The sequence below is a fragment of the Hyperolius riggenbachi genome, chromosome 11 (assembly GCF_040937935.1).
Source record: "Hyperolius riggenbachi isolate aHypRig1 chromosome 11, aHypRig1.pri, whole genome shotgun sequence".
NCBI lineage: Eukaryota > Metazoa > Chordata > Amphibia > Anura > Hyperoliidae > Hyperolius > Hyperolius riggenbachi.
The window spans coordinates 121,044,122-121,072,076 of NC_090656.1; the positions used below are offsets into that span (position 1 = coordinate 121,044,122).

General features: G+C 42.9%; 1 protein-coding gene across 1 annotated transcript in view; it reads right to left on the bottom strand.

Moving 5' to 3' along the window:
* Positions 1–27,955, bottom strand: part of LOC137537870 (mucin-2-like) — a 327,684-nt gene that overhangs the window by 32,474 nt on the left and 267,255 nt on the right. Inside the window, exons 6-7 of the mRNA XM_068259818.1 lie at positions 10,848–10,935; positions 7,056–7,162 (exon numbers count right to left, since the gene is read on the bottom strand). Of these exons, the coding sequence (XP_068115919.1) occupies positions 7,056–7,162; positions 10,848–10,935 (195 nt within the window). The remainder of the gene's footprint in view (positions 1–7,055; positions 7,163–10,847; positions 10,936–27,955) is intronic.

Consider the following 27,955-nt stretch of genomic DNA (forward strand, 5'->3'; position numbering starts at 1 on the left):
ATCCTAATCTTGTTCGATCTCTCAGTGGCTTTTGATACAGTTGACCATGAAATCCTGATCAACAGACTGCAGGGGTACTGTGGCATCAATGGATCAGTCCTCCAGTGGTTCAGATCGTTCTTGACTGACAGAACACAGAGAGTATCCCTAGGACCTATCATGTCCAACCCTGCACCTCTAAAATTTGGAATGCCACAAGGATCAATCCTATACCCTCTGCTGTTACAATCTACATGTTACCACTCTGTACAATTATCTAACAACATTGACTGACGTACCACTGCTACGCGCCGATGACACACAACTATACCTGTCCTTCAAACCTGATGGAACAGACCCTACTCCAAAACTAAATTCTTGCTTAGCTGAGCTACAGGCGTGGATGAATGATAACTGGTTGAAACTAAATGCTGACAAAACTGAGGTCCTTGTTGTCCAAAGCCAGTGCTCGCCATCAAAACAGCTGTATCCTAAATCAACACCAATCAGGATTGGGAATTCAGACATAAACAGCTTCAACCTTGTGTGCAGCCTTGGCGCGTTAATCGATGGGGAATTGAGTTTCAGAAACCAAATTTCATCCATAGTCAAATCTTCCCACTTTCATCTGAAGAATATTGCAAAAGTTAAACATCTGATTCCCCCAGAGGATCTTCCAACCCTAGTTCATGCCTTCATCACATCACGGCTGGACTACTGAAAAGCCCTTTATGCAGGCCTCCCCAAAAAGGACCTGCTCTGCCTGCAATTAGTGCAGAATGCTGCTTCCAGATTGCTAACAAACCAGCCTCGACACTGTCACATTACACCGATCCTTCGCTCACTGCACTGGCTACCAGTAGAATGGAGAATACTCATCAAGATTGGACTGCTGACATTCAAATCATTGCACAATTTGGGCCCTGGAGGAAGGACTTGCTGAAGCTGCACCACACCCCTCACAACCTCAGATCAGCAGGATCCATAAACTTGGTCACTCCCAGAGTTCACCTCACCTTTGGAGACAGAGCTTTCTGTCATGCTGACCCTACTCTTTGAAACCCACTACCACACCTAGTAAAGACAGCCCCATCCCTGGAGTTATTCAAATCCAGACTGAAAAGACACCTGTTTAGCCTGGCTTTTCCGGACTTCTTGAATTCTTCCTCTGTACCATGATTTACCAATCAACCAATAACTGGCCTGAGCCATGCTTATGTGCTTTGAGTCCTACGGGAGAAAAGCGCTTTACAACAAATGTTAATTATTGTTGTTGGCAGAGCCGGATTAAGGACAAATAGGGCCCTAAGCAAAGTAGCCAATTTGGGCCCCCTCTTTCAACCCACTCTGCTCCCCCCGCCCCCCTACCGAACGCAAGCAATTTACTAGAAATTTAGAAGTATTGTGATATAAACACATTGTCATTGGGCAGCACGGCGGTTGGCATTCTCGCCTGGCAGCACGTGGCCCCTATTTGATTCTCAGCCAGGTCTTTTTCTGCGAAGAGTTTCTATGTTCTCCCCATGTCTGTGTGGGATTCCTCCGGGAACTCCGGTTTCCTCCCACACCCCAAAAACATACAGAAAAGTTAATTAACTTCCCCCTTAATTGGCCCTAGAAAACAATACATACACTACACAATACATACACAGACATATGACTATGGTAGGATTAGAGTGTAAGCCCCTCTGAGGGACAGTTAGTGACAAGACAATGTACTCTGTACGGTGGTGCGGAAGATTTTGGTGCTATATAAATATGCTGAAACTATCCTGTAGAGTGGCCATAGCATACACACATTATTCTCACATATTGCCAGTAAACATTACTTCCCATGAAAATGTGCACACTTTAACCACTTAAGGACCACAGTCTTTTCGCCCCTTAAGGACCAGAGCCTTTTTCTCCATTCAGACCACTGCAGCTTTCACGGTTTATTGCTCGCTCATACAACCTACCACCTAAAGGAATTTTACCTCCTTTTCTTGTCACTAATACAGCTTTCTTTTGCTGCTATTTGATTGCTGCTGCGAGTTTTAGTTTTTATTATATTCATCAAAAAAGACATGAATTTTGGCAAAAAAATGACTTTTTTAACTTGCTGTGCTGACATTTTTCAAATAAAGTAAAATGTCCTATACATTTGAGCGCGAAAGTTATTCTGCTACATGTCTTTGATAAAAAAAAAACCATTCAGTGTATATTTATTGGATTGGGTAAAAGTTATAGCGTTTACAAACTATGGTGCCAAAAGTGAATTTTCCCATTTTCAAGCATCTCTGACTTTTCTGCGCACCTGTCAGGTTTCATGAGGGGCTAAAATTCCAGGATAGTACAAATACCCCCCAAATGACCCCATTTTGGAAAGAATACATCCCAAAGTATTCAGTGAGAGGCATGGTGAGTTCATAGAAGATTTTATTTTTTGTCACAAGTTAGCGGAAAATGACACTTTCTGACAAAAAAAAGAAAAAAAAGTTTCCATTTCTTCTAACTTGCGACAAAAAAAAATGAAATCTGCCACGGACTCACTATGCTCCTCTCTGAATACCTTGAAGTGTCTACTTTCCAAAATGGGGTCATTTGTGGGGTGTGTTCACTGTCCTGGCATTTTGGGGGGTGCCTAATTGTAAGCACCCCTGTAAAGCCTAAAGATGCTCATTGGACTTTTGGCCCCTTAGCGCAGTTAGGCTGCAAAAAAGTGCCACACGTGGTATTGCCGTACTCAGGAGAAGTAGTATAATGTGTTTTGGGGTGTATTTTTACACATACCCATGCTGGGTGGGAGAAATATCTCCGTAAATGACAATTGTTTTATTTTTTTTACACACAATTGTCTATTTATAGAGATATTTCTCCCACTCAGCATGGGTATGTGGAAAAATACACCCCAAAACACATTATACTACTTCTTCTGAGTACGGCGATACCACATGTGTGGCACTTTTTTTGCACCCTAACTGCGCTAAGGGGCCCAAAGTTCAATGAGTACCTTTAGGATTTCACAGGTCATTTTGAGAAATTTCGTTTCAAGACTACTCCTCACGGTTTAGGGCCCCTAAAATGCCAGGACAGTATAGGATCCCCACAAATTACCCCATTTTAGAAAGAAGACACCCCAAGGTATTCCGTTAGGAGGATGGTGAGTTCATAGAAGATTTTTTTTTTTTGTCACAAGTTAGCGGAAATTGATTTTAATTGTTTTTTTTCACAAAGTGTCATTTTCCGCTAACTTGTGACAAAAAATAAAATCTTCTATGAACTCACCATACTCATAACGGAATACCTTGGGGTGTCTTCTTTCTAAAATGGGGTCATTTGTGGGGTTCCTATACTGCCCTGGCATTTTAGGGGCCCTAAACCGTGAGGAGTAGTCTTGAAACCAAATGTCGCAAAATGACCTGTGAAATCCTAAAGGTACTCATTGGACTTTGGGCCCCTTAGCACAGTTAGGCTGCAAAAAAAGTGTCACACATGTGGTATCGCCGTACTCAGAAGAAGTAGTATAATGTGTTTTGTGGTGTATTTTTACATATAACCATGCTGGGTGGGAGAAATATCTCTGTAAATGACACATTTTTGATTTTTTTTACACACAATTGTCCATTTACAGAGAGATTTCTCCCACCCAGCATGGGTATGTGTAAAAATACACCACAAAACACATTATACTACTTCTCCTGAGTATGGCGATACCACATGTGTGACACTTTTTTGCAGCCTAGGTGCGCTAAGGGGCCCAACGTCCTATTCACAGGTCATTTTGAGGCATTTGTTTTCTAGACTACTCCTCACGGTTTAGGGCCCCTAAAATGCCAGGGCAGTATAGGAACCCCACAAGTGACCCTATTTTAGAAAGAAGACACCCCAAGGTATTCTGTTAGGGGTATGGTGAGTTCATAGAAGTTTTTATTTTTTGTCACGAGTTAGTGAAAAATGACACTTTGTGAAAAAAACAATAAAAATCCAATTTCCGCTAAAAAATAAAATCTTCTATGAACTCATCATACACCTAACAGAATACCTTGGGGTGTCTTCTTTCTAAAATGGGGTCACTTGTGGGGTTCCTATACTGCCCTGGCATTTTACGGGCCCAAAACTGTGAGTAGTCTGGAAACCAAATTTCTCAAAATGACTGTTCAGGGGTATAAGCATCTGCAAATTTTGATGACAGGTGGTCTATGAGGGGGCAAATTTTGTGGAACCGGTCATAAGCAGAGTGGCCTCTTAGATGACAGGATGTTTTGGGCCTGATCTGATGGATAGGAGTGCTAGGGGGGTGACAGGAGGTGATTGATGGGTGTCTCAAGGTGTGATTAGAGGGGGGAAATAGATGCAATAGATGCAAGCAATGCACTAGCGAGGTGATCAGGGCTCGGGTCTGAGGACGTTCTGAGGTGTGGGCGGGTGATTGGGTGCCCGCAAGGGGCAGATTAGGGTCTAATCTGATGGGTAACCGTGACAGGTGGTGATAGGGGGTGATTGATGGGTAATTAGTGGGTGTTTAGAGGAGAGAAGAGATGTAAACACTGCACTTGGGAGGTGATCTGATGTCGGATCTGCGGGCGATCTATTGGTGTGGGTGGGTGATCAGATTGCCCGCAAGGGGCAGGTTAGGGGCTGATTGATGGGTGGCAGTGACAGGGGGTGATTGATGGGTGGCAGTGACAGGGGGTGATTGATAGGTGATTGACAGGTGATCAGTGGGTTATTACAGGGAATAACAGATGTAAATATTGCACTGGCTAATTGATAAGGGGGGGTCTGAGGGCAATCTGAGCGTGTGGGCGGGTGATTGGGTGCCCGCAAGGGGTAGATTAGGGTCTAATCTGATGGGTAACAGTGACAGGTGGTGATAGGGGGTGATTGATGGGTGATTGATGGGTAATTAGTGGGTGTTTAGAGGAGAGAAGAGATGTAAACACTGCACTTGGGAGGTGATCTGATGTCGGATCTGCGGGCGATCTATTGGTGTGGGTGGGTGATCAAATTGCCCGCAAGGGGCAGGTTAGGGGCTGATTGATGGGTAGCAGTGACAGGGGGTGATTGATGGGTGATTGACGGGTGATTGTCAGGTGATTGACAGGTGATCAGGGGGGATAGATGCATACAGTACACGGGGGTGGGGGTCTGGGGAGAATCTGAGGGGTGGGGGGGGGTGATCAGGAGGGGGCAGTGGGCAGGGGGGGGATAAAAAAAAAATAGCGTTGACAGATGGTGACAGGGAGTGATTGATGGGTGATTAGGGGGGTGACTGGGTGCAAACAGTGGTCTGGGGGGTGGGGAGGGGGGGGGGTCTGAGGGGTGCTGTGGGTGATCAGGAGGCAGGGGGGGGAAATCAGTGTGCTTGGGTGCAGACTAGGGTGGCTGCAGCCTGCCCTGGTGGTCCCTCGGACACTGGGACCACCAGGGCAGGAGGCAGCCAGTATAATAGGCTTTGTATACATTACAAAGCCTATTATACATATGTGCAGCGGCGATCCGGGTGCTAGTAACCCACCGGCGCTTCCGAACGGCCGGCGGGTTACTACGAGCGGTGGGCGGAGCGAGTCCCCGGTGGCTGATCGCGTCACAAATGACGCGATCGCCGCATAGCCACTCCCGCAGCCGCCCCCGCCGATGGGCGTATTGCGGTCGTTTGGGCCCGGACTTTGCCGCCGCCCATCGGCTGGGGGCGGTCCTCAAGTGGTTAATCATGCTGTCAGCCTCAAACACAATGAAAACACAGGCAAGACCCCCCCCCCCCCTGTATACAGGTTTTTCACCTGAGGAATGTCCTGTCACTAGAGGCTTCCTTATCGTGCTGCCTGTACACAGCAGGGTCACGGAGGGTGAGGGGAGGATCACACTGACTGCCAGGCTGCCTTTCACGTCAATCCAAGAGATGCCCCACATTCCAGCAAAGCACACAACACCTAAGGATGTTACATAGAGCGCTATACAGTCAGCATTCCACGGACATCCCTGTTTCACCCCCCTTCTCTGTATAGCCCATGTGTGAGGGAAGACGAGGGGGAGTGATTACATACGGAATCGGACTCCTGGGCAAAGCATCCTCTATTACAGGCAGTGTCAGCCTCATTTCGTCCTTCTTCCTGGTGTCCTCCTCATGCCGCTGTGCATTTCAAAACAGCCACCCCGCTCAGAAACTGAATCCCTCCGCCATGCCGAACTCAGCAATAGCAGTCTTCATGCTTGCTAATGTAAGGGGGACTATTTTATGTAGTGGAAGTACACATTCAGGAACACAATGGTTTAGAACTGGGACACGGGCTTCAAATTAATTAGCATAATGATGTGCCTGCATGCTGATGGGTTCCCTTAGCCGCACCAGATGTGTAAAAGGTACAGGATTGCATGCTAATGGGGCCCTTTAGTCCCTGAATAGGGCCCTAATCAGCTGCTTGATGTGCCTGGTGGATAATCAGGCCCTGGTTGTTAGGCACAGGAAAATATTGAAGGAGGTGCATTGGTAGGACAGGTAAGTCAAAAATTAGCACATTGCAGTGCATGGTGAGGGTCTTAATACTGTACAAGCTTGCTAGGGGGGCAACAGAAAGGTCTACAGCAGAAAGCAACAGGAGGTAATAACCAAGAACAAGAGTATAATAATACCAAGGACAAAGTGAGAACAGTAGATTAGATGAGTGAAGTGGGGGATCAACACGATGGTACTGCAAGAGACAACAGGCAGGATCTAAAGAACGTATATGGCAAAAGGATAGCATTGCCGGGGCTACAACTTCACAGAGAATGTCACCCTAGGGAAGAAGAGCATACTACTGTAATTAAGAATGGGGGAAAGCAATACAGAAGGCAAAGCAGGGTTTCAAGCTGCTTCCAAACACAAGGAAAAACATCTATTATCCCTCTATAAACCATATGATGGTGACCAGAGGAGATGATGAGCTTGCATAATAAAGCCCATCAATCACGGGCAACTGAGTACGCACAATTTTTTCACTATGAAAGGGAGTTCTGACAGTGTGGATAAAATAAATTATCCTGTGGAAATGTACAAAAGCTTGCATTTGCAAATAACCTAGAGAAATATTGATTCCATATTTTACACTTACATAAATATTGCATTTTTTTCCGAGGTCTGGTTTAGGATCTTCACAAGTTTCTCCAGGTTTTCTTAATACTTGCAGCTGACCAAATATCAAAGGATCTATCTCCACCCCTAGGAGAAAAACAATGCATTGTGGGCATAATTCCAACCCTATGTTTTAACAACAAATGCATAAGTTGGCAAAATACATGTTTCCTGTACATTTACGGGGTTAAGACAGGGGTTTATACAGAGAATGGTAGAGACTTAGGAGAACTTAAACCCAGGATTAAACTCCATCCCAACAGTAGCTAATACCCCCTTTACACAAGAAATCTTTACCTTTGCTCAAATAGATCATCAGGGGGTCTGCGTGGCCGATATTGTGATGACACCTACCCTTTTAGGCTTGTCAGTGGATGTGTTTATAGATGATGGCAGTTGGTGCTGATTTTTTTTTTCTTTTCATGTCTGTCAGCAGTAAAGGTGAATACCCGTAGGCTCAAAGAGGATCAAACAACATGAACGAATTGCCTGGCAAGATTCAACCATTTCTATTTTCTAATTTCTCACTTTGCAATGTATTGATTTATTTTTCCCCCCTACTGCTATCTTTCAGTAAAGTTTATCTTTAAAGGAAACCTAACACCCCCCCCCCCCCCAAAAAAAAAATGAGTTTCACTTACCTAGGGCTTCTACCAGCCCCCTGCATCCATCCTGCGCCCTCGTAGTCAATCATTGCTTCTCCGGTCCCCCGCCGCCAGCGAGTTTTGTTTTAGCTATCGCGGACATTAACACATACATTTTTACGAAAATGTACTTGGTGCACCTGCAGCGCGTAAAAATGTACGTGTGAATGTCCGCAATAGCTACCTGCATCAGCGGGAATGCGTGCATAAGTCAGCAAAAACCAAACTAGCTAGCAGCGGGGGACCGGAACAGCAGTGAGTGACTACGAGGGCGCAGGATGGCTTCAGGAGGCTGGTAGAAGATCCAGAAAATGGTCTATAAGGTGCGAAAAAAAGCAATTTTCAACTGGGTTATACTGGACTATAGAATGGGTAGCTAAATGCTTAGTTAATTGGCAGTAAGGCTTGATTTTTACTATTCACACTAAATAACCCATGCATTGTAATGAATGTGAACTGCAAAGGTGACTGGACATAATTTAAATTATTTATTTAAAGCCTGCATGCAGGGAATTAGAAAAATGTGATCCAATACTACAGAGATGTCACAGCCCCATAGAATTGTATGGACAGTGAGTTGGTATACAGAATTATTCTGATTTTGTGTGAAAAAGCCCTTAACATTCATGCTCTTGCAGTTAATTTTTTTCATAAACCTAGACAATTATATAATCTAAAATGTTGCTGTGAACGCTAGTCCAATAATGTCTTACCAAACTTAATTTCTGAAAAAGTTGTAAAATCATACACGCTTAACTTAAAATAGTACAAAGACAAAGTATCAGATTTTAAAATAAAAATGTCTGCACATTTTAACTTTGATGTCAGCAAAAAGTTTCCAGAAAGTTGGGATGGGTAATAAAAGACTGGTAAAGTTCAGCAATACCATAAATATATTAAACATACCACATGGAACAGCTCACAATTAATTAGGTTAATATGGAAATAATAAAAATAATAATAATAAGTATGCCCCTCAAAAGAAAGTAATAAAATAAATTAGCGTAGTTTTTTGGGCAACAATGCATTGAAAATAGATTTTGTAGTGAAAATCACCAGATACAGTCAATCATTTTCAAAGACCATTGTATGTGAACACATTTCCACAAGGACAAGCTAAAACTCCACCAAAAGAAATAAAATTGCATAAAAAAACAAAACAAATTGATAAACACCATCCATCATCATCCTACCTTCGCTGAGCCTTTGGAAATAAATCTGAGATCAGTTTAAAAGCTAGCATCTGTGATGGCAGTGGAGTGCATTAGTGCAGTGTTTTTCAAACCTGTCCTCGTGACTCCCCAACAGTGCATGTTGTGCAGGCAACCTCACTTATGAACAGGTGGGGTAATTAGTGTCTCAGCTAAGTGGATTCCATGTAGCTGAGATACCAATTATCTCACCTGTGCATAAGTGTTGCCTGCAAAACATGCACCGTTGGGGAGTCACTAGGACAGGTTTGAGAAACACTACACTAATGCACATCGCATGGGTAGTCTGAAAATTGAAGAATGCATTAATACTGCTGAATGATACATACCCTGGCATACAAGGTCATCTATATTACATAATTTTCAGGTAAGGTTTTTACATATTTCAGCAAGTCAATTCCAAAGTTTATCCTGCACATATCACAACAGCATTGCTTTATATTAAAAGAGCCCATGGCCCATTTGCAATTCACTTGTACTGCTACATTTTCTCCTAGGTGATAATTTTACCTCTTCTCTCTAAAATAACTTTTAAGCATTTTGCAACTGAAAAAGTACCAAAAGTAGTAGACAAAGTACCTTAAACAATATTTTATGTATTTTCTTGCTTGCGGGCAGTTTTAAATGCATTTTATTGAAAAGATGTTTAAAATATCAACATGGAGAAAACTAAGGAGAAAAAGTGAATTGCATATGGGCCCAGGTATTAAATTGGGCTGTCTGCAGTCCAGTGCTATCATGGACTAAAAATCATGTGGCAAATTGTTGAGCAGCTGAAATCACATATCAAGCAAGAATTATCAGCATTTGACTTTCAAAGATAAAGCATTTAGTCTTCTCAGTTTTACTACAGAATTCTGAAGAAAAAAAAAAAAAAAAAAGAAATAAATAAATGAAGCAGCACAATTTTTTTGAAACCAGGTTGCTGCTGCATCAAATTCTAAATAAGGATATACTCTACATAAATCAATACTATTTATTAAATTAATCATTTGCTACAATCGGATATATTTACACAGCTGTAATAAAATTTGAGTGTGCAGACAATATTAGTACTTACACCAGTTGTGTAATGTGAAAACAACTCATGTTACGTAGGTTGCTAGTAGGATGGGCATTGTGCAGCTTGCATGTGTGCACATGGTGTTTCATTTTATCGTTGTTAGCATTTTAGATGCAGATAAAAGTTACATTTTATTGACATTTGGTCATTGTTGTGCACCACCAAATCACTTTTTACCCCATTCTGGTGTTTGCTGTGCAAGTAACTTAAGCTCCTGAATTATAAATGCATGATGTAAATGCATGATGTTAATCATTTTACTGCTGACACATAACTGGCTAATTAGACGATTGAACGACTAAGCAGATCTACAGGTAAAACTTGAAAAATTTGAATATCGTGCAAAAGTCCATTTATTTCTGCAATTCAACTTAAAAGGTGAAAGTAATATATGAAATATGAACCCTTTTTGCAGGTGTATTAGATTAATAAGCTGATTAGAGTCTGATACTTTGAGCCTAGAATATTGAATTACAATATTCTAATGGTTTGAGATTTTGATTTTGGGGTTCTCATAAGCTGTAAGCCATAATCATTATTATTAGTTATTTATATAGCACCAACATATTACGTGGTACAAGGTATGAAAACATACATGGGTACAAGAACACAAACATTGGTGCATTCATCAAAATTATAACAAATAAAGGCTTGAAATATCTTGCTTTGCATGTAAGGAGTCCATTTCATATATTAGTTTAACTTTGAACTTTTGCACAATATTCTAATTTTTCGAGCTTTACCTGTGTAGATGTTTCTAGTAAAGTTTTTAGAATATGTGTATATTGAAACGGAGCGTGGTTTTATAATGACTGCTTTATTTTCAAATTGCCCAATTATTATAGAACTCTTACCATCATATGTGATATCATCATCAGCTTTCCCATTATAATTTCCACACAGTCCACAAGTTTCTCCCATGTACTTTTTGTTTAGAGTGAGCTATAACATAAAAGAAAAAGTTATACACCCATCCTGAACTAAGCAAGTGTATTAAAAAAAAGCATAAAAAACTTCCGGATTCTCATAAAAGAAAGCTGTAGTTTTGAGAGCAAGGTTCCATTTATACTTCAGTTTCAAATAGTTTTATATTAAGCATACATACATTTAGCTTTCCAAATGGGATAAATAATGATATAGCTTACAAATGTAAAAACAAATATACAATATATAGTGTACCAATGGTCACATAGCATCTCAGGAGATATAAGAGATCAGTGGATCTGAGCAAGAATGGATAACGGCAGAAAACACAGCATAAGCCCAGTAATAACAGAGAACTGTGGCTTATACAGAGAGGGCACAGGAATGTAGCCCTAGTAGATCAGTGCAGAAAAGCAAAGGTTGCCACATTTTGGCAAACACTTCCATAGTATCATTAACAAATGCCAATAATCTTTCAGATATAACTCTGTCTGCAATAGTGTCCATGATATTGATAGTTAGTGAGGGTTAAAGCTGTTGTCAAGCAATGTGCAACCTAGCAGCCTTAGAGATATGCTGAGATAGCCTATGTTGAGGAGGATATTTCCAGGCCCAGGGTTTATCACCAAACAAAAGAATCAGGGAGTCAGGAGAGGTTGACTTCCCCAGTTCAGTGGTAATAATTGAGGTAATCTTGGCCCAGTAACGTTTAACCACAGGGCAGAACAGCCACGTGTGGGAAAATGTACCAATCTGACCACGGCCCCAAAAGCACAGATTTGATTTAGCAGAAGATATAGTGTGAAACTTATCTGGGGTAAGGTATGGAGAATTTTATAGCTGTAAGAAGTAGCTGCTGCCCTTTTGCTAATGTAAGACAGCATTTTGACCAGCGTTCGATGGGAGCGCAAAAGGTATAAATCTTCCTCCCATGCCAACATAGGTTAATGTTTAGAAGCCTCAAGCAGTTGGGAAATAACTGAGTTAAGATATGATATTAGTCCACCTTGGAAGGGTTGGGAGGATTGTGGTGGAACAGATGGGAGGGATTTTAGATAATGATAGTTCTGTGGAGCACGGAAATACTCAGATGGTGGAAAAGGTATCTGGGATCTAAATAAATTGAGCCCAAGTGGGATTGTATCATTGTTTTGAAAATTTTTCAAGAGCATGTTTGCCTGGGATTTCCACTGGCTGAAAGATTCAGGCTTCAGATCTGGTTAAAAGTTGGGACTACCAAAGACCGGGGCTAGGTATGGTAAAGCAGACTGTAGTAGTTTTTTTTTTTTTAAAGAATGACCATACTATGCCAGGAAAAAAAAACAAAAAACACATACATAAGTAAATAAATACTTGATCTACTTACATAACAGATGTATTGTACTGTCCATGTTTTGATTTCAGTGAATTGTATATAGTAAATGAAGAGAGTTCTGTTCCTGGCAGGGGCCATGTCTTTTTCCCATAGTGTGAAGCTAAGTCTTGATGTAATTTCCTCCCTTAAGTTTGTGCTGAGACATCTCAGGCCTGCTTGTAACGTGCGAGCTTTCAGCCTCAGCCTGTCAAACTGCAGTGTGCTCAGCCCAATCACTGAGATGCAGGAATGTGAGAGGGACGATGACAAGCTTACAGTGGTGGGCTCACGAGTGCGTAAGGACTCGAATTCATGATTTAAATGAACCTACCGAACTTCCTCCTTCAAGCTGGAAGGAGGAAGTGCGCGGAGGAAGTGCGCGAAAGTGAGTCTTGCAACGCGTCCAACAGGACGTGTGCAAGACGTTTGAAATGCATATAACACAGCGGACTTATGGGTAAGCAACCCCCTCTCTCCCAGCTGCACACCTGAGGCAATTAAGCCTTATTTAAATCACGAATTCGAGTACTAATAGACTCGTGAGCCCATGCCTGCAAGCTTCCCTCTCTCCCTCTGGTCAGCATAGGCGAGACACTAGAGTTCAGCTGACTGAGAGAAGATAATTACAGCAGAGACATTCTGAATAGATTGCAGAGCTTGCACTGCAGGGTGAGATTGTTGGCAGCATTACAGACAGTGCAGCGTTTAAATGGAATTTGATTTTGTGGCTGACAATCTCGCTTTTAGGCTCCCTGCACACTGCAAATCCGTTTTGCGATTCCGATTCCGATTCCAATTTGCAATTCTGATTTTCCCTGAATGCAATCAACAGAAAAAATGGAGGAAAAAACGCAGCATGTAGTAACGATTAAAAATCGGAATCACATACAGTGTGCAGGGAGTCTAAGTGTATTTCACGGCATTAGGGAGTGGGAGGAGATAGGTGAGGCATTCTTATATTTGGTGGCGGATATATTTTCTGACCATAAGAGAGCCAGAAGGGTCACAGGAGCAAATAGATTTCTATCTGGGCTCAGACGGGGGCATTGTGTTCTTAGTGCAATTGTGCTATCTGGGCAGCTCTAACATAGCTAAAGAGGTCAGGAACACCAAGGCCTCCCCTAGATCTGTTTCAGAACATAGTTTTTCTTTTGATCCTACTCCTCTTATTATTCCATACAAATGGAAAGATGCACTGTTTAACCACTTGAGGACCGCCCCCAGCCGATGGGTGGCGGCAATACGCCCATCAGCGGCGGCGGGCGTGGTTATGCAGCAATCGCGTCATTCGTGACGTGTTCAGCCGCCGGCGACAGGCTCCGCCCCCCAAGCCCTGTATACATTACAAAGCGTATTATACGCTTGGTGTGCGGCGATCTAGTAACCCGCCGGCGCTTCCGAACGGCCAGTGGGTTACTAGCTCACAGATCGCCGCACACCAAGCGTATTAATACGCTTTGTAATGTATACAAAGCGCATTATACAGGCTGCCTCCTGCCCTGGTGAACCCAGTGTCCGAGGGACCACCAGGGCAGGCTGCAGCCACCTTAGTCTGCACCCAAACACACTAATCTGCCCCCCCTGCCCCCTGATCGCCCACAGCACCCCGTCAGATCCCCCCCCCCGCCCACCCCCAAGACCACTGTTTGCACCCAATCACCCCTCTAATCACCCATCAATCAATCCCTGTCACTATCTGTCAACGCTATTTTTTTATTCCCTAAACTGCCCCCTGGGGACTCCTGATCACCCCCCCACCCCTCAGATTCTCCCCAGACCCCCCCTCCCTGTGTACTGTATGCATCTATCCCCCCTGTATTAACCCACTGATCCCTGTCAATCACCTGTCAGTCCCCCATCAATCACCCCCTGTCACTGCCACCCATCAATCAGCCCCTAACCTGCCCCTTGCGGGCAATCTGATCACCCACCCACACCATCAGATCGCCCGCAGACCCGGCGTCAGATCACCTCCCAAGTGCATTGTTTACATCTGTTCTCTCCTCTAAACACCCACTAATTACCCATCAATCACCCATCAATCACCCCCTGTCACTGCTACCCATCAGATTAAACCCCTATCTGCCCCTAGGGCATCCAATCACCCGCCCACACCCTCAAAACGCCCTCAGACCCCAGCCCTGATCACCTCGCCAGTGCATTGCTTGCATCTATCCCCCCTCTAATCACACCTTAAGACACCCATCAATCACCTCCTGTCACCACCTGTCACCCCCTAGCACACCTACCCATCAGATCAGGCCCTAATTTGCCCCGTGTGGGCTCCTGACCACTCGGCCAAACCCTCAGATCCCCCTCAGACCCCCTTCAGATCACCTCCCCAGTGCATTGATTGCATCTATTTTCCCCTCTATTTTCCCTCTAACCACCCCCTGGGACACCCATCAATCACCTCCTGTCACCCCCCTAGCACTCCTATCCATCAGATCAGGCCCAATACAACCTGTCATCTAAGAGGCCACCCTGCTTATGACCGGTTCCACAAAATTCGCCCCCTCATAGACCACCTGTCATCAAAATTTGCAGATGCTTATCCCCCTGAACAGTCATTTTGAGGCATTTGGTTTCCAGACTACTCACAGTTTTGGGCCCCTAAAATGCCAGGGCAGTATAGGAACCCCACAAGTTACCCCATTTTAGAAAAAGACACCGCAATGTATTCTGTTATGTGTATGACGAGTTCATAGAAGATTTTATTTTTTTGTCAAAAGTTAGCGGAAATTGATTTTTATAGTTTTTTTCAAAAAGTGTCATTTTTCACTAACTTGTGACAAAAAATAAAATCTTCTATGAACTCACCATACACCTAACGGAATACCTTGGGGTGTCTTCTTTCTAAAATGGGGTCACTTGTGGGGTTTCTATACTGCCCTGGCATTTTAGGGGCCCTAAACCGTGAGGCGTAGTCTAGATAACAAATGCCTCAAAATGACCTGTGAAAAGGACATTGGGCCCCTTAGCGCAACTAGGCTGCAAAAAAGTGTCACACATGTAGTATCGCCATACTCAGGAGAAGTAGTATAATGTGTTTTGGGGTGTATTTTTGCACATACCCATGCTGGGTGGAAGAAATCTCTCTGTAAATGGACAATTGTGTGTAAAAAATAAAAATTTGTCATTTACAGAGATATTTCTCCCACCCAGCATGGGTATGTGTAAAAATACACCCCAAAACACATTATACTACTTCTCCTGAGTACGGCGGTACCACGTGTGGCCCTTTTTTGCACCCCAAGTGCGCTAAGGGGCCCAAAGTCCAATGACTACCTTTAGGATTTCACAGGTCATTTTGCGACATTTGGTTTCAAGACTACTCCTCACGGTTTAAGGCCCCTAAAATGCAAGGACAGTATAGGAACCCCACAAATGGCCCCATTTTAGAAAGAAGACACCCCAAGGTATTCCGTTAAGTGTATGGTGAGTTCATAGAAGATTTTATTTTTTGTCACAAGTTAGTATGACACTTTGTGAAAAAAAGTATTAAAATCAATTTCCGCTAACTTGTGACAAAAAATAAAATCTTCTATGAACTCACCATACTCCTAACGGAATACCTTGGGTTGTCTTCATCTCTGTAAATGGACAATTGTGTGAAAAAAAAAATCAAAAAATTGTCATTTACAGAGATATTTCTCCCACCCAGCATGGGTATGTGTAAAAATACACCCCAAAACACTTTATACTACTTCTCCTGAGTACGGCAATACCACATGTGTGGCACTTTTTTGCAGCCTAACTGCGCTAAGGGGCCCAACGTCCAATGAGCACCTTTAGGCTTTACAGGGGTGCTTACAATTAGGCACCCCCCAAAATGCCAGGACAGTAAACACACCCCACAAATGACCCCATTTTGGAAAGTAGACACTTCAAGGTATTCAGAGTTGAGCATAGTGAGTCTGTGGCAGATTTCATTTTTTTTGTCGCAAGTTAGAAGAAATGGAAACTTTTTTTTTTTTGTCACAAAGTGTCATTTTTCGCTAACTTGTGACAAAAAATAAAATCTTCTATAAACTCACCATGCCTCTCAGTGAATACTTTGGGATGTCTTCTTTCCAAAATGGGGTCATTTGGTATTTTTTCATACTATCCTGGAATTTTAGCACCTCATGAAACATGACAGGTGGTCAGAAAAGTCAGAGATGCTTCAAAATGGGGAAATTCACTTTTGGCACCATAGTTTGTAAACGCTATAACTTTTACCCAAACCAATAAATATACACTGAATGGATTTTTTTTTATCAAAGACATGTAGCACAATAAATTTGGACAAAAATGTATACAGAAATTTTACTTTATTTGAAAAATGTCAGCACAGAAAGTAAAAAAAAATCATTTTTTTGACAAAATTCATGTCTTTTTTGATGAATATAATAAAAAGTAAAACTCGCAGCAGCAATCAAATAGCACCAAAAGAAAGCTGTATTAATGACAAGAAAGTGAGGTAAAATTCATTTAGGTGGTAGGTTGCATGACTGAGCAATAAACCGTGAAAGCTGCAGTGGTCTGAATGGAAAAAAAAGGCTCTGGTCCTTAAAGGGAATGTCCAAGCAAAATAAAAAAATGAGTTTCACTTACCTGGGGCTTCTACCAGCCCCATGCAATCATCCTGCGCCCTTATTGTCACTCACTGCTGCTCTAGTCCCCCACTGGCAGCTTGCCGACCTCGGAGGTCGGCGGGACGCATTGCGTACATTTTTACGCATTCCCGCTAGTGCAGGAACATTAACACATACATTTTTACGCGTTACTGGTTCAATGCGTAAACATTTACGCATTAAACCAGTAACGCGTAAAAATGTATGTGTTAATGTTCCTGCACTAGCGGGAATGCGTAAAAATGTACGCAATGCGTCCCGCCGACCTCCGAGGTCGTCAAGATGCCAGCGGGGGACTGGAGCAGCAGTGAGTGACAATAAGGGCACAGGATGGCTGCATGGGGCTGGTAGAAGCCCCAGGTAAGTGAAACTCATTTTTTTATTTTGCTTGAACCTTCCCTTTAAGGGGCGAAAAGACTGTGGCCCTCAAGTGGTTAAGAGATGCCTGTGTGATCGAGATGGGCAAGGCTCCGAACAAATAAAGGATGCGAGGCAGCAGCATCAGCTTCATGATCAAAGGCTTATATTTAAGCTGTTAGAGCTTTGAGAGGTCAGAGGAGATTTTCAAGCCCAGGTAAGATATATATTTGGTCTGAAGAGTAAAACCTAAAGAGGAAGCTAAATATGTTGCATTTGCAGACAAAGATTTGTGAACAATACTTCAGTTTTATTAATGTTAAGGCAGAGACTTGAACAGACCAAAATTTTGGGTCTATATGAAAAGGGCGCCGGTAAAAAAAAAGGCGCCTGGTCCTGGTGGAGCCCATATATACCAACTTCGGCTACAAAAAAGGCGCCTGGTGTAGCCCATATAAACTTTGGCTACAAAAAAGGCGCCTGGTGTAGCCCATATAAAAACTTCAGCTACAAAAAAAGGCGCCTGGTGTAGCCCATATAAAAACTTTGGCTACAAAAAAACTCCGGGATGTGTAAATTACTATTCCCCCTCCAGGGAGCCATGGATAGTGGGGGAATGAAATAATTCGGCTTACAGTGCTTGTAGCTCATATAAAAAACTTCGGCTACAAGAAAACTCTGGGATGTGTAAATTACTATTCCCCCTCCAGGCCACCATGGATAGTGGGGGAATGAAATAATTCGGCTTCCAGCACTTGTAGCCCATAGAAAAACATAGGCTACAAAAAAAGGCAATAATATGGTCTACAAAGGGGCACCTTACTGTAGCCGAAAACCTTGTAGCCGAAAAAAATATGGGCTACAAAGAGGCGCCCTACTGTAGCCGAAAACCTTGTAGCCGAAAAAATATGGGCTACAAAGGGGAGCCCGCTTGTAGCCTATATCAAAACTCGGGCGCCCTTTTCTACACCTTGTAGCCCATATTTCCAGAAATAACATTGATGTCTATGGCGGCGCCCTTTTCATACAAGCAGCTCGGGCGCCCTTTTCAACCGATACCAAAATTGTATAATCTGGTGTAACAGATTAGGGATAGAGGTGTGCAGGGAATGAAGGAGCAGATTATCAGCAAAAAAGGTTTGCCTTATGTTCCTTGGCTGTTAGAGTTAAGCCCTATATACAAGGGGAGCGGAAGCAGGAGATTTGGGCGCATGAGACAAGTGGACAAAAAGGGCGCCCCATTCACTCCCATTATAAATATCGTTTAATGGGCGCCGAACAGGGAAAAAAGGGCGCCGGAGATTATTAACGTTTTACAAACGGCGCCCGGAGATTTTTAATGTTTTATAACTGTGCTTGTGATGATTTACGTTTAGAAAATGAGCCCGTGACGAATAACGTTTATAAAAATACTAAACATATTTATCCTATTTAATTAAAACATTATTTAACATTTTAACCCTTACTGTTTGTAAAACATTATTATTCACAAAATAAAGCGATCAGTACGTAACGTAAATTGCAATATATTTTTTACAATCACTATTTGTAAAAACATTTCTAAAACATTATTATCCACCCAAAAAAATGATTTAAATTTTTTTATTTACATTTTTTTTTTATTGTTTGTAAAATATTATTATCCATAGGGGGTCTTAGGTTTAGGCACCACCAGGGGGGTCTTAGGTTTAGGCACCCCCAGGGGGGTCTTAGGTTTAGGCACCCCCAGGGGGGTCTTAGGTTTAGGCACCACCAGGGGGTCTAGGGGTTAGGGATAGGTACAGGGAGGGCTTTGGGGTGGTTAGTTTTAGGCACCACCAGGGGGGTCTTAGGTTTAGGCACCACCAGGGGGTCTTAGGTTTAGGCACCACCAGGGGGGTCTTAGGTTTAGGCACCACCAGGGGGGGTCTTAGGTTTAGGCACCACCAGGGGGGTCTTAGGTTTAGGCACCACCAGGGGGGTCCTAGGTTTAGGCACCGCCAGGGGGGTCCTAGGTTTAGGCACCACCAGGGGGGTCTTAGGTTTAGGCACCACCAGGGGGGTCTTAGGTGTAGGCACCACCAGGAGGTCTAGGGGTTAGGGATAGGTACAGGGAGGGTTCTGTGTGAGAGTAGGGTTAGGTATAGTTTTAGTACAATTTTAATAATACTAATCAACAGTTATTATGAATGTACTTATATTAATATCATTGTTATAAACAATATTTTCACATTTTATTATAATAATAAACGATAAATCAAGATTATTCATAACAATATATAATTATAATGTTTAAACAAATATTACTGTTTTTTTAACAAACGTAATTATAAGTTTCAGTTTAGAAACAGGGAAGATTAACGTTTTAAGAATTGCTGATTTCATACACATTTAATGATTTATACATTTTTAAAACACTATTTGTAAACGAAATTCTACACAATATTTTTATAAACGATAATACTGCTTATCGTTTACACCACGCGCCCTTTTTTCCCGACGCCCTTTTTTGATGTACGCAGGGGAGCTGTGGATTCTGTCCTCCAGAGGCTCAATGACTAGGGCAAATATTGCCAGGTATAGGGCCTCATTGCATAGGTATTTTGAGGGGTGAAGATGTATGAAGTTTTAAATGTGCAGTGAAGACCATATATAAGCCAAGATACCAAGGCTAGTTGATCTTTGCATTTATTGGCAATGTGAAAAAAGTTTACTACTTTCCTAAAATGAGGGCCTTGGGAGTAGGAGATGAACCCCACTTGATCTCTATGGAATAAAAGATAGTTACATATAGTTACATAGTTATTTGGGTTGAAAAAAGACACACGTCCATTGAGTTCAATCAGAGAACAAAGTACAACACCAGCCTGCTCCCTCACATATCCCTGTTGATCCAGAAGAAGGCAAAAAACCCTTACAAGGCATGGTCCAATTAGCCCCAAAAGGGAAAAAACATTTTTCCCGACTCCAGATGGCAAGCAGATAAAATCCCTGGATCAATATCACTGGGCATTACCTATTAATTGTAGTCATGGATGTCTTTCAACACAAGGAAAGCATCTAAGCCCCCTTTAAATGCAGGTATAGAGTTTGCCATAACGACTTCCTGTGGCAATGCATTCCACATCTTAATCACTCTTACTGTAAAGAACCCTTTCCTAAATAAATGGCTAAAACGTTTTTCCTCCATGCGCAGATCATGTCTTCTAGTCCTTTGAGAAGGCCTAGGGACAAGAAGCTCATCCCCCAAGCTTTTATATTGCCCTCTGATGTATTTATACATGTTAATTAGTAGAGATGTCGCGAACCGCCGATTTTCGGTTCGCGAACTTCCGCGGAAGGTTCGGTTCGCGGAAAAGTTCGCGAACCGCAATAGACTTCAATGGGGAGGCGAACTTTGAAAACTAGAAACATTTATGCTGGCCAGAAAAGTGATGGAAAAGATGTTTCAAGGTGTCTAACACCTGAGATCTTTCAGTGACTACAAGAGTGGGGAAAAAAATTCAAAAATACCTTATAGTTTTTGAGAAAATCAATTTTAAAGGAACTCCTTCTGACCGTGGGAAAATTAAGCGCCCACCGACTTTAGCAGTTAATAGCAAAGCCGCTTTAAAAGCTAGAAACCCCAAACTTGCAGAAAAGGTTAAGAAGAACAGTGGGAATAAGAGGAAATTTTTTTTTTTCAAAAAGACCTTACAGTTTTTGAGAAAATCAATTTTAAAGTTTCAATGTAAATTCTCCTTCTGACCGTGGGAAAATATACCCCCGCCGACTTTAATGGTTAATTGCAAAGCCCCTTTAAAAGCTAGCAACACCAAAATTACTGGGAATCTTAAGAAGAAAAGTGGGAACAAGAGGACATTTTTTTTTCAAAAAGACCTTATAGTTTTTGAAAAAATTGATTTTAAAGTTAAAAAAAAAAGAGTCGATTCATAAAAAAGAACCGATTCATTAAAAAGATCCGGCTCATTCATAGTTAGTATAGCAGAGAGCCGTTAGTATAGCAGAGAATGCGTCCTCGGAAGGACGTGAAGCTGCTGGCTCCCGCTGTCTCTCCCCACCTGCCTGCATCTGTCAACTCCCCCCTAGGCTGGCACCCAGCGCACCCTTGAGTGCACTGGGTGCCAGCCTAGGTGGGGGTTGACAGGTGCAGGCAGGTGGGGAGATACAGCGGGAGCTAGCAGCTATGCGTCCCAAAGGACGCATTCTCTGCTACGTGGGTGGGGGGGCTTCGGAGATCTTCAATCAACTTAATAGAAGATCGCAACATAAGAGGATACAGTTCGTTGGATCAATTACCGTGGATATTGGCGTGGGAAATTTTTTTTAAAGGTACAGGTAAGTATTTATGGTTAATTAAGAAAATTAAAGGACTTTTTTCGTGGTTGTGTTTTTATTTCATTTAACCCTTTGTGGAAATGTGTAAGGGGTACTTTGTACCTCTATACTCATTTCTCCTGGGAGGGGGTGGGCATCTGGGGTCCCCTTCTTAAAGGGGACTCCCAGATGCCACCATGAACCCCCCCCCAGGGAGTCGTCGCCCCCACCTCCTCCTGGAGCACTGGAGGTGGGGAAGAGCCCCTTGTCCATGGATTGGACAAGGGCTCCAGGGGGGGGGGGGAAGGCTTGGCTGCCCCTCCTCCCCCCGGAGCCCCCCATACCATGGGGGGCTCGAAACTCACCAGTTATGATCCCCCTAACAGTTCCTACAATGCTAGAAAATTTGCCACTGCTGAGCAATTGCCCTTTGAAAAGATTTGAGATTTTTGAAAGTGAAATAGAGAGCCTAATGGAAGCCTATGGCAGAATTCAGCACTTTTGCACCCCTATAATTCTGGTTGGTTATCATCACCCGCCGACTTTAGCAGTTAATAGCAAAGGCCCCTTACATCCTAGCAACACCAAATTTGCAGGATATGTTAAAAAGATAGCAGGAAACAATATTTAAAGGACTTCCGAGGCCACAAATGTGAAAAAAGTTAAATACCTTTTCATAATCCAGATCCATGGAGGACGCCATCCGCGCCCTCCCGTTCATTCCCCCATGGCTCCCGCAGTAATACCGGCCCCGGTCGGGTCCTGACTCCCGACCCCTCCGAACAGGTCGGGTTCTCATTCCCTCCTCAATATGGCCGCCACAGATTTCCGCGCAGTCCGCACAGACGTGATTGCACCTGCGCAGCTCTAGGGCCTCCTCCTGCCGCGACATCAATATGCGTGCATACATCGGACGCATCGGGAGGAGGACCTAGAGCTGCACAGCCACAATCTCATCTTTGCGGACTGCGCAGCCGCGGCAATCTGTGGCGGCCATATTGAGGGGGGAATGAGTACCCGACCCGTTTGGAGGAATGAGTACCCGACCCCGGTATTACTGCGGGTGCCATGGCGGAATGTACGGGGGGCGCAGATGGCGTCCTCCATGGATCTGGATTATGAAATGGTATTTAACTTTTTTCATACTTGTGGCCTCGTAAGTCCTTTAAAAAAAAATAAAAATATATATGTGTATATATGTATATATATATATGTATATGTATGTATATATATATATATATATATATATATATATATGTATATGTATGTATATATATATATATATATATATATATGTATATATATATATATTATTTTTATGTGCTGAGTGTGGGTAATAAATGAAAAAAAAATGACGTGGGGTCCCCCCTCCCGAGCCTCTGTAACCCCTTGTCCCCCGTGCAGGCTGGGATAGCCAGAATGCGTAGCCCCGGCCGACTGGGGCTTCGCACCCTGAGCTATACCAGCCCGCATGGTCCATGGTATGGGGGGCTCCTGGGGAGGGGCAGCCAAGCCTTCCCCTCCCCCCCCCCCGAGCCCTTGTCCAATCCATGGACAAGGGGCTCTTCCCCACTTCCGGTGCCCCGGGAGGAGGTGGGGGCGACGACTCCCTGGGGGGGGGGGGGGCATCTTTACTGTTCACCATATACATGCTGCCACTTGGAGAAATCATACAAAAACATGGCCTGACATATCATTGCTATGCTGATGACACCCAGCTATATTTGTCATTCAAACCTGACGTCACAGACCCTACTCCACAAATAAACGCATGCTTAGCTGAGCTTCAGGAGTGAATGAATAATAATTGGCTAAAACTTAATGCTGACAAAACTGAGGTTCTTGTTATCGAGGGCCAGGGCTCAACAGCAAAGCAGCCCAAGTCTCAACCAACACCGCTAAGGATAGGGAGCTCAGACCTGAACAACTCAGACTGTGTGCGCAGCCTGGGAGTACTGATTGATGGGAAATTAAGCTTCAGGAATCAAATCTCAGCTGTTGTGAAACATTCCTTCTTTCACCTAAGGAATATTGCAAGGATTAAACACCTAATTCCTTCAGAGGATCTTCCAACCCTAGTTCATGCCTTCGTCACATCAAGGTTAGACTACTGCAACGTCCTCTACACAGGCCTGCATAAGAAAGACTTACGCCGCCTGCAATTAGTACAGAATGTCGCCGCAAGGCTGTTAACGAGCCAACCCCGCCATTGCCACATAACACCAACCCTGAGCTCACTCCACTGGCTACCGATAAAATGGAGAATTCTGTTTAAGATTGGCTTACTGACATTCAAATCCTGGCACAATCTGGGCCCTGGATACCAAAAGGACTTGTTGCAACTACATCACACCCCCCACAATCTTAGATCAAAAGGACGTAACACCTTGGTCACCCCCGGAGTCCACCTCAAAACCTTTGGAGACAGAGCCCTTTGTCATGCTGCCCCTACACTTTGGAACTCCCTGCCACACCCAATCAGGACAGCTCCATCCCTGGAAGCATTTAAGTCTAAACTGAAAACCTACCTCTTCAGTCTGGCATTCATGAACATCTGACTATATCCTCTGTAACACAACCCAGCCTGCAACCCTGTATTAATCTGAGACACAGCTTTGCGCTTTGAGTCCTATGGGAGAAAAGCGCTTTACAAATGTTATTGTATTGTATTATTGTATTGTATCTCGGAGTCCCCTTTAAGAAGGGGACCCCAGATGCCCACCCCCCCTCCCAGGAGAAATGAGTATAGGGGTACAAAGTACCCTTTACCCATTTCCACAAAAGGTTAAATGAAATAAAAACACAACCACGAGAAAAGTATTTTATTATTCTAAATTAACCATAAATACTTACCTGTACCTTTAAAAAAGTTTTCCCATGCCAATATCCACGGTAAACGATCCAACGAACTGTATCCTCTTATGTTGCGATCTTCAATTAAGTTGATTGAAGATCTCCGACGCCTCCCACATAGCAGAGAATGCCTCCTTTTGGACGCATAGCTGCCGGCTCCTGCTGTCTCTCCCCACCTCCTCACCTGTCACTCTCACCTAGCCTGGCACCCATGGGTGTGCTGGGTGCCAGGCTAGGTGAGGGTAACAGGTGCAGGCAGGTGGGGAGAGACAGCAGCGAGCCGGCAGCTTCACGTCCTGCTCAGGACGCATTCTCTGCTATACTAACAGTTCTTGAATCATCCGGTTCTTTTTAATGAATCGGTTCTTTTTTTATGAATCAACTCATTTTACTTTGAAACTTTAAAATCAATTTTCTCAAAAAGTATAAGGTCTTTTTGAAAAAAAAAAATGCCTCTTGTTCCCACTATTCCACTTAACATTCCCAACAATTTTGGTGTTTCTACTATGTAAGGGGACTTTGCTATTAACCATTGAAGTCAGCGGCCATTAAAGTCTATGGGGCGAATCGAACTTCCGCAAAAGTTCGCCTGGTGCAGGCGAACGCAAACCCCCAAAGTTTGCCTGGAACCGTTCGCCGGCGAACCGTTCGCTACATCTCTATTAATTAGATCCCCTCTAAGGCGTCTTTTCTCTAGACTAAATAAACCCAGTTTATCTAACCTTTCTTGGTAAGCGAGACCTTCCGTCCCACGTATCAATTTTGTTGCTCGTCTCTGCACCTGCTCTAAAACTGCAATATCTTTCCTGTAATGTGGTGCCCAGAACTGAATTCCATATTCCAGATGTGGCCTTACTAGAGAGTTAAAGAGGGGTAATATTATGCTAGCATCTCGAGATTTTATTTCCCTTTTAATGCATCCCAAAATTTTATTAGCTTTAGCTGCAGCGGCTTGGCATTGAATACGGTTATTTAACTTGTTGTCGATGAGTACTCCTTAGTCCTTCTGCAAGTTTGATGTCCCCAACTGTATCCCATTTATTTTGTATGGTGCTAGGCCATTGGTACGACCAAAATGCATGCCTTTACATTTTTCAACATTGAATTTCATCTGCCATTTATGTGCCCATATAGCCTTCCTATCCAGATCCTGTTGCAATATGTCACTATCTTCCTGAGAGTTGACAATTCTGCACAATTTTGTATCATCTGCAAAAATAGCAACATTGCTTTCTACTGCATCTACTAGGTCATTAATAAATAAATTGAAGAGCACTGGACCCAGTACAGACCCCTGTGGGACCCCTCTTCTAACAGTCACCCATTTTGAGTATGATCCATTGACCACAACTCTTTGTTTTCTGTCCATTAGCCAGTTCCCTATCCATGCACACAGACTCTTCCCCAATCCTTGCATCCTCAACTTATGCACCAGACTTTTGTGGGGAACAGTGTCGAAGGCCTTTGCAAAGTCCAAAGTATATCACATCTAGAGCATTCCTAATATCCACATTAGCGTCCACTACCTCATAAAAGCTGAGCATGTTAATAAAAGAGGACCTGTCTTTAATAAACCCATGCCGATGCTGAGAGATAGAATTATTTTCTAATATGAAGTCATGTATATTATCTCTTAACCACTTGAGGACCGTGGGCTTTACCCCCCTTAAGGACCAGGCACTTTTTCCATTCAGACCACTGCAGCTTTCACGGTTTATTGCTCGCTCATACAACCTACCACCTAAATGAATTTTGGCTCCTTTTCTTGTCACTAATAAAGCTTTCTTTTGGTGCTATTTGATTGCTGCTGCGATTTTTACTTTTTTTTATATTCATCAAAAAAGACATGAATTTTGGCAAAAAAATGATTTTTTTTTTACTTTCTGTGCTGACATTTTTCAAATAAAGTAAAATTTCTGTATACATGCAGCGCGAAAAATGTGGACAAACATGTTTTTAATAAAAAAAAAACCCATTCAGCCTATATTTATTGGTTTGGGTAAAAGTTATAGCGTTTACAAACTACGGTGCAAAAAGTGAATTTTCCCATTTTCCAGCATCTCTGCCTTTTCTGACCACCTGACATGTTTCATGAGGGGCTAGAATTCCAGGATAGTATAAATACCCCCCAAATGACCCCATTTTGGAAATCTGCCACGGACTCACTATGCTCCTCTCTGAATACCTTGAAGTGTCTACTTTCCAAAATGGGGTCATTTGTGGGGTGTGTTTACTGTCCTGACATTTTGGGGGGTGCTAAATTGTAAGCACCCCTGTAAAGCCTACAGGTGCTCATTGGACTTTGGGCCCCTTAGCGCAGTTAGGCTGCAAAAAAGTGCCACACATGTGGTATTGCCATACTCAGGAGAAGTAGTATAATGTTTTTTGGGGTGTATTTTTACACATACCCATGCTGGGTGGGAGAAATATCTCTGTAAATGACAATTGTTTGATTTTTTTTTTACACACAATTGTCCATTTACAGAGAGATTTCTCCCACTCAGCATAACTGCGCTAAGGGGCCCAAACTCCAATGAGTACCTTTAGGATTTCACAGGTCATTTTTGTTTCAAGACTACTCCTCACCGTTTAGGGCCCCTAAAATGCCAGGGCAGTATAGGAACCCCACAAATGACCCCATTCTAGAAAGAAGACACCCAAAGGTATTCCGTTAGGTGTATGGTGAGTTCATAGAAGATTTTATTTTTTTGTCACAAGTTAGCGGAAATTGATTTTAATTGTTTTTTTTTCACAAAGTGTCATTTTCCGCTAACTTGTGACAAAAAATAAAATCTTCTATGAACTCACCATACACCTAACGGAATACCTTTGGGTGTCTTCTTTCTAGAATGGGGTCATTTGTGTGGTTCCTATACTGCCCTGGCATTTTAGGGGCCCTAAACCGTGAGGAGTAGTCTTAAAAGCAAATGTCGCAAAATGACCTGTGAAATCCTAAAGGTACTCATTGGACTTTGGGCCCCTTAGCGTACTTAGGGTGTAAAAAAGTGCCACATATGTGATACCGCCGTAATCAGGAGAAGTAGTATAATGTGTTTTGTGGTGTATTTTTACACATACCCTTGCTGGGTGGGAGAAATATCTCTGTAAATGACAATTGTTCGATTTTTTTTACACACAATTGTCCATTTACAGAGATATTTCTCCCACCCAGCATGGGTATGTGTAAAAATACACCCCAAAACACATTATACTACTTTTCCTGAGTACGGCGGTACCACATGTGTGACACTTTTTTGCAGCCTAGGTGCGCTAAGGGGCCCAACGTCCTATTCACAGGTCATTTTGAGGCATTTGTTTTCTAGACTACTCCTCACGGTTTAGGGCCCCTAAAATGCCAGGGCAGTATAGGAACCCCACAAGTGACCCCATTTTAGAAAGAAGACACCCCAAGGTATTCCGTTAGGTGTATGGCGAGTTCATAGAAGATTTTATTTTTTGTCACAAGTTAGTGAAAAATGACACTTTGTGAAAAAAAAAACAATAAAAATCAATTTCCGCTAACTTTTGACAAAAAATAAAATCTTCTATGAACTTGTCATAC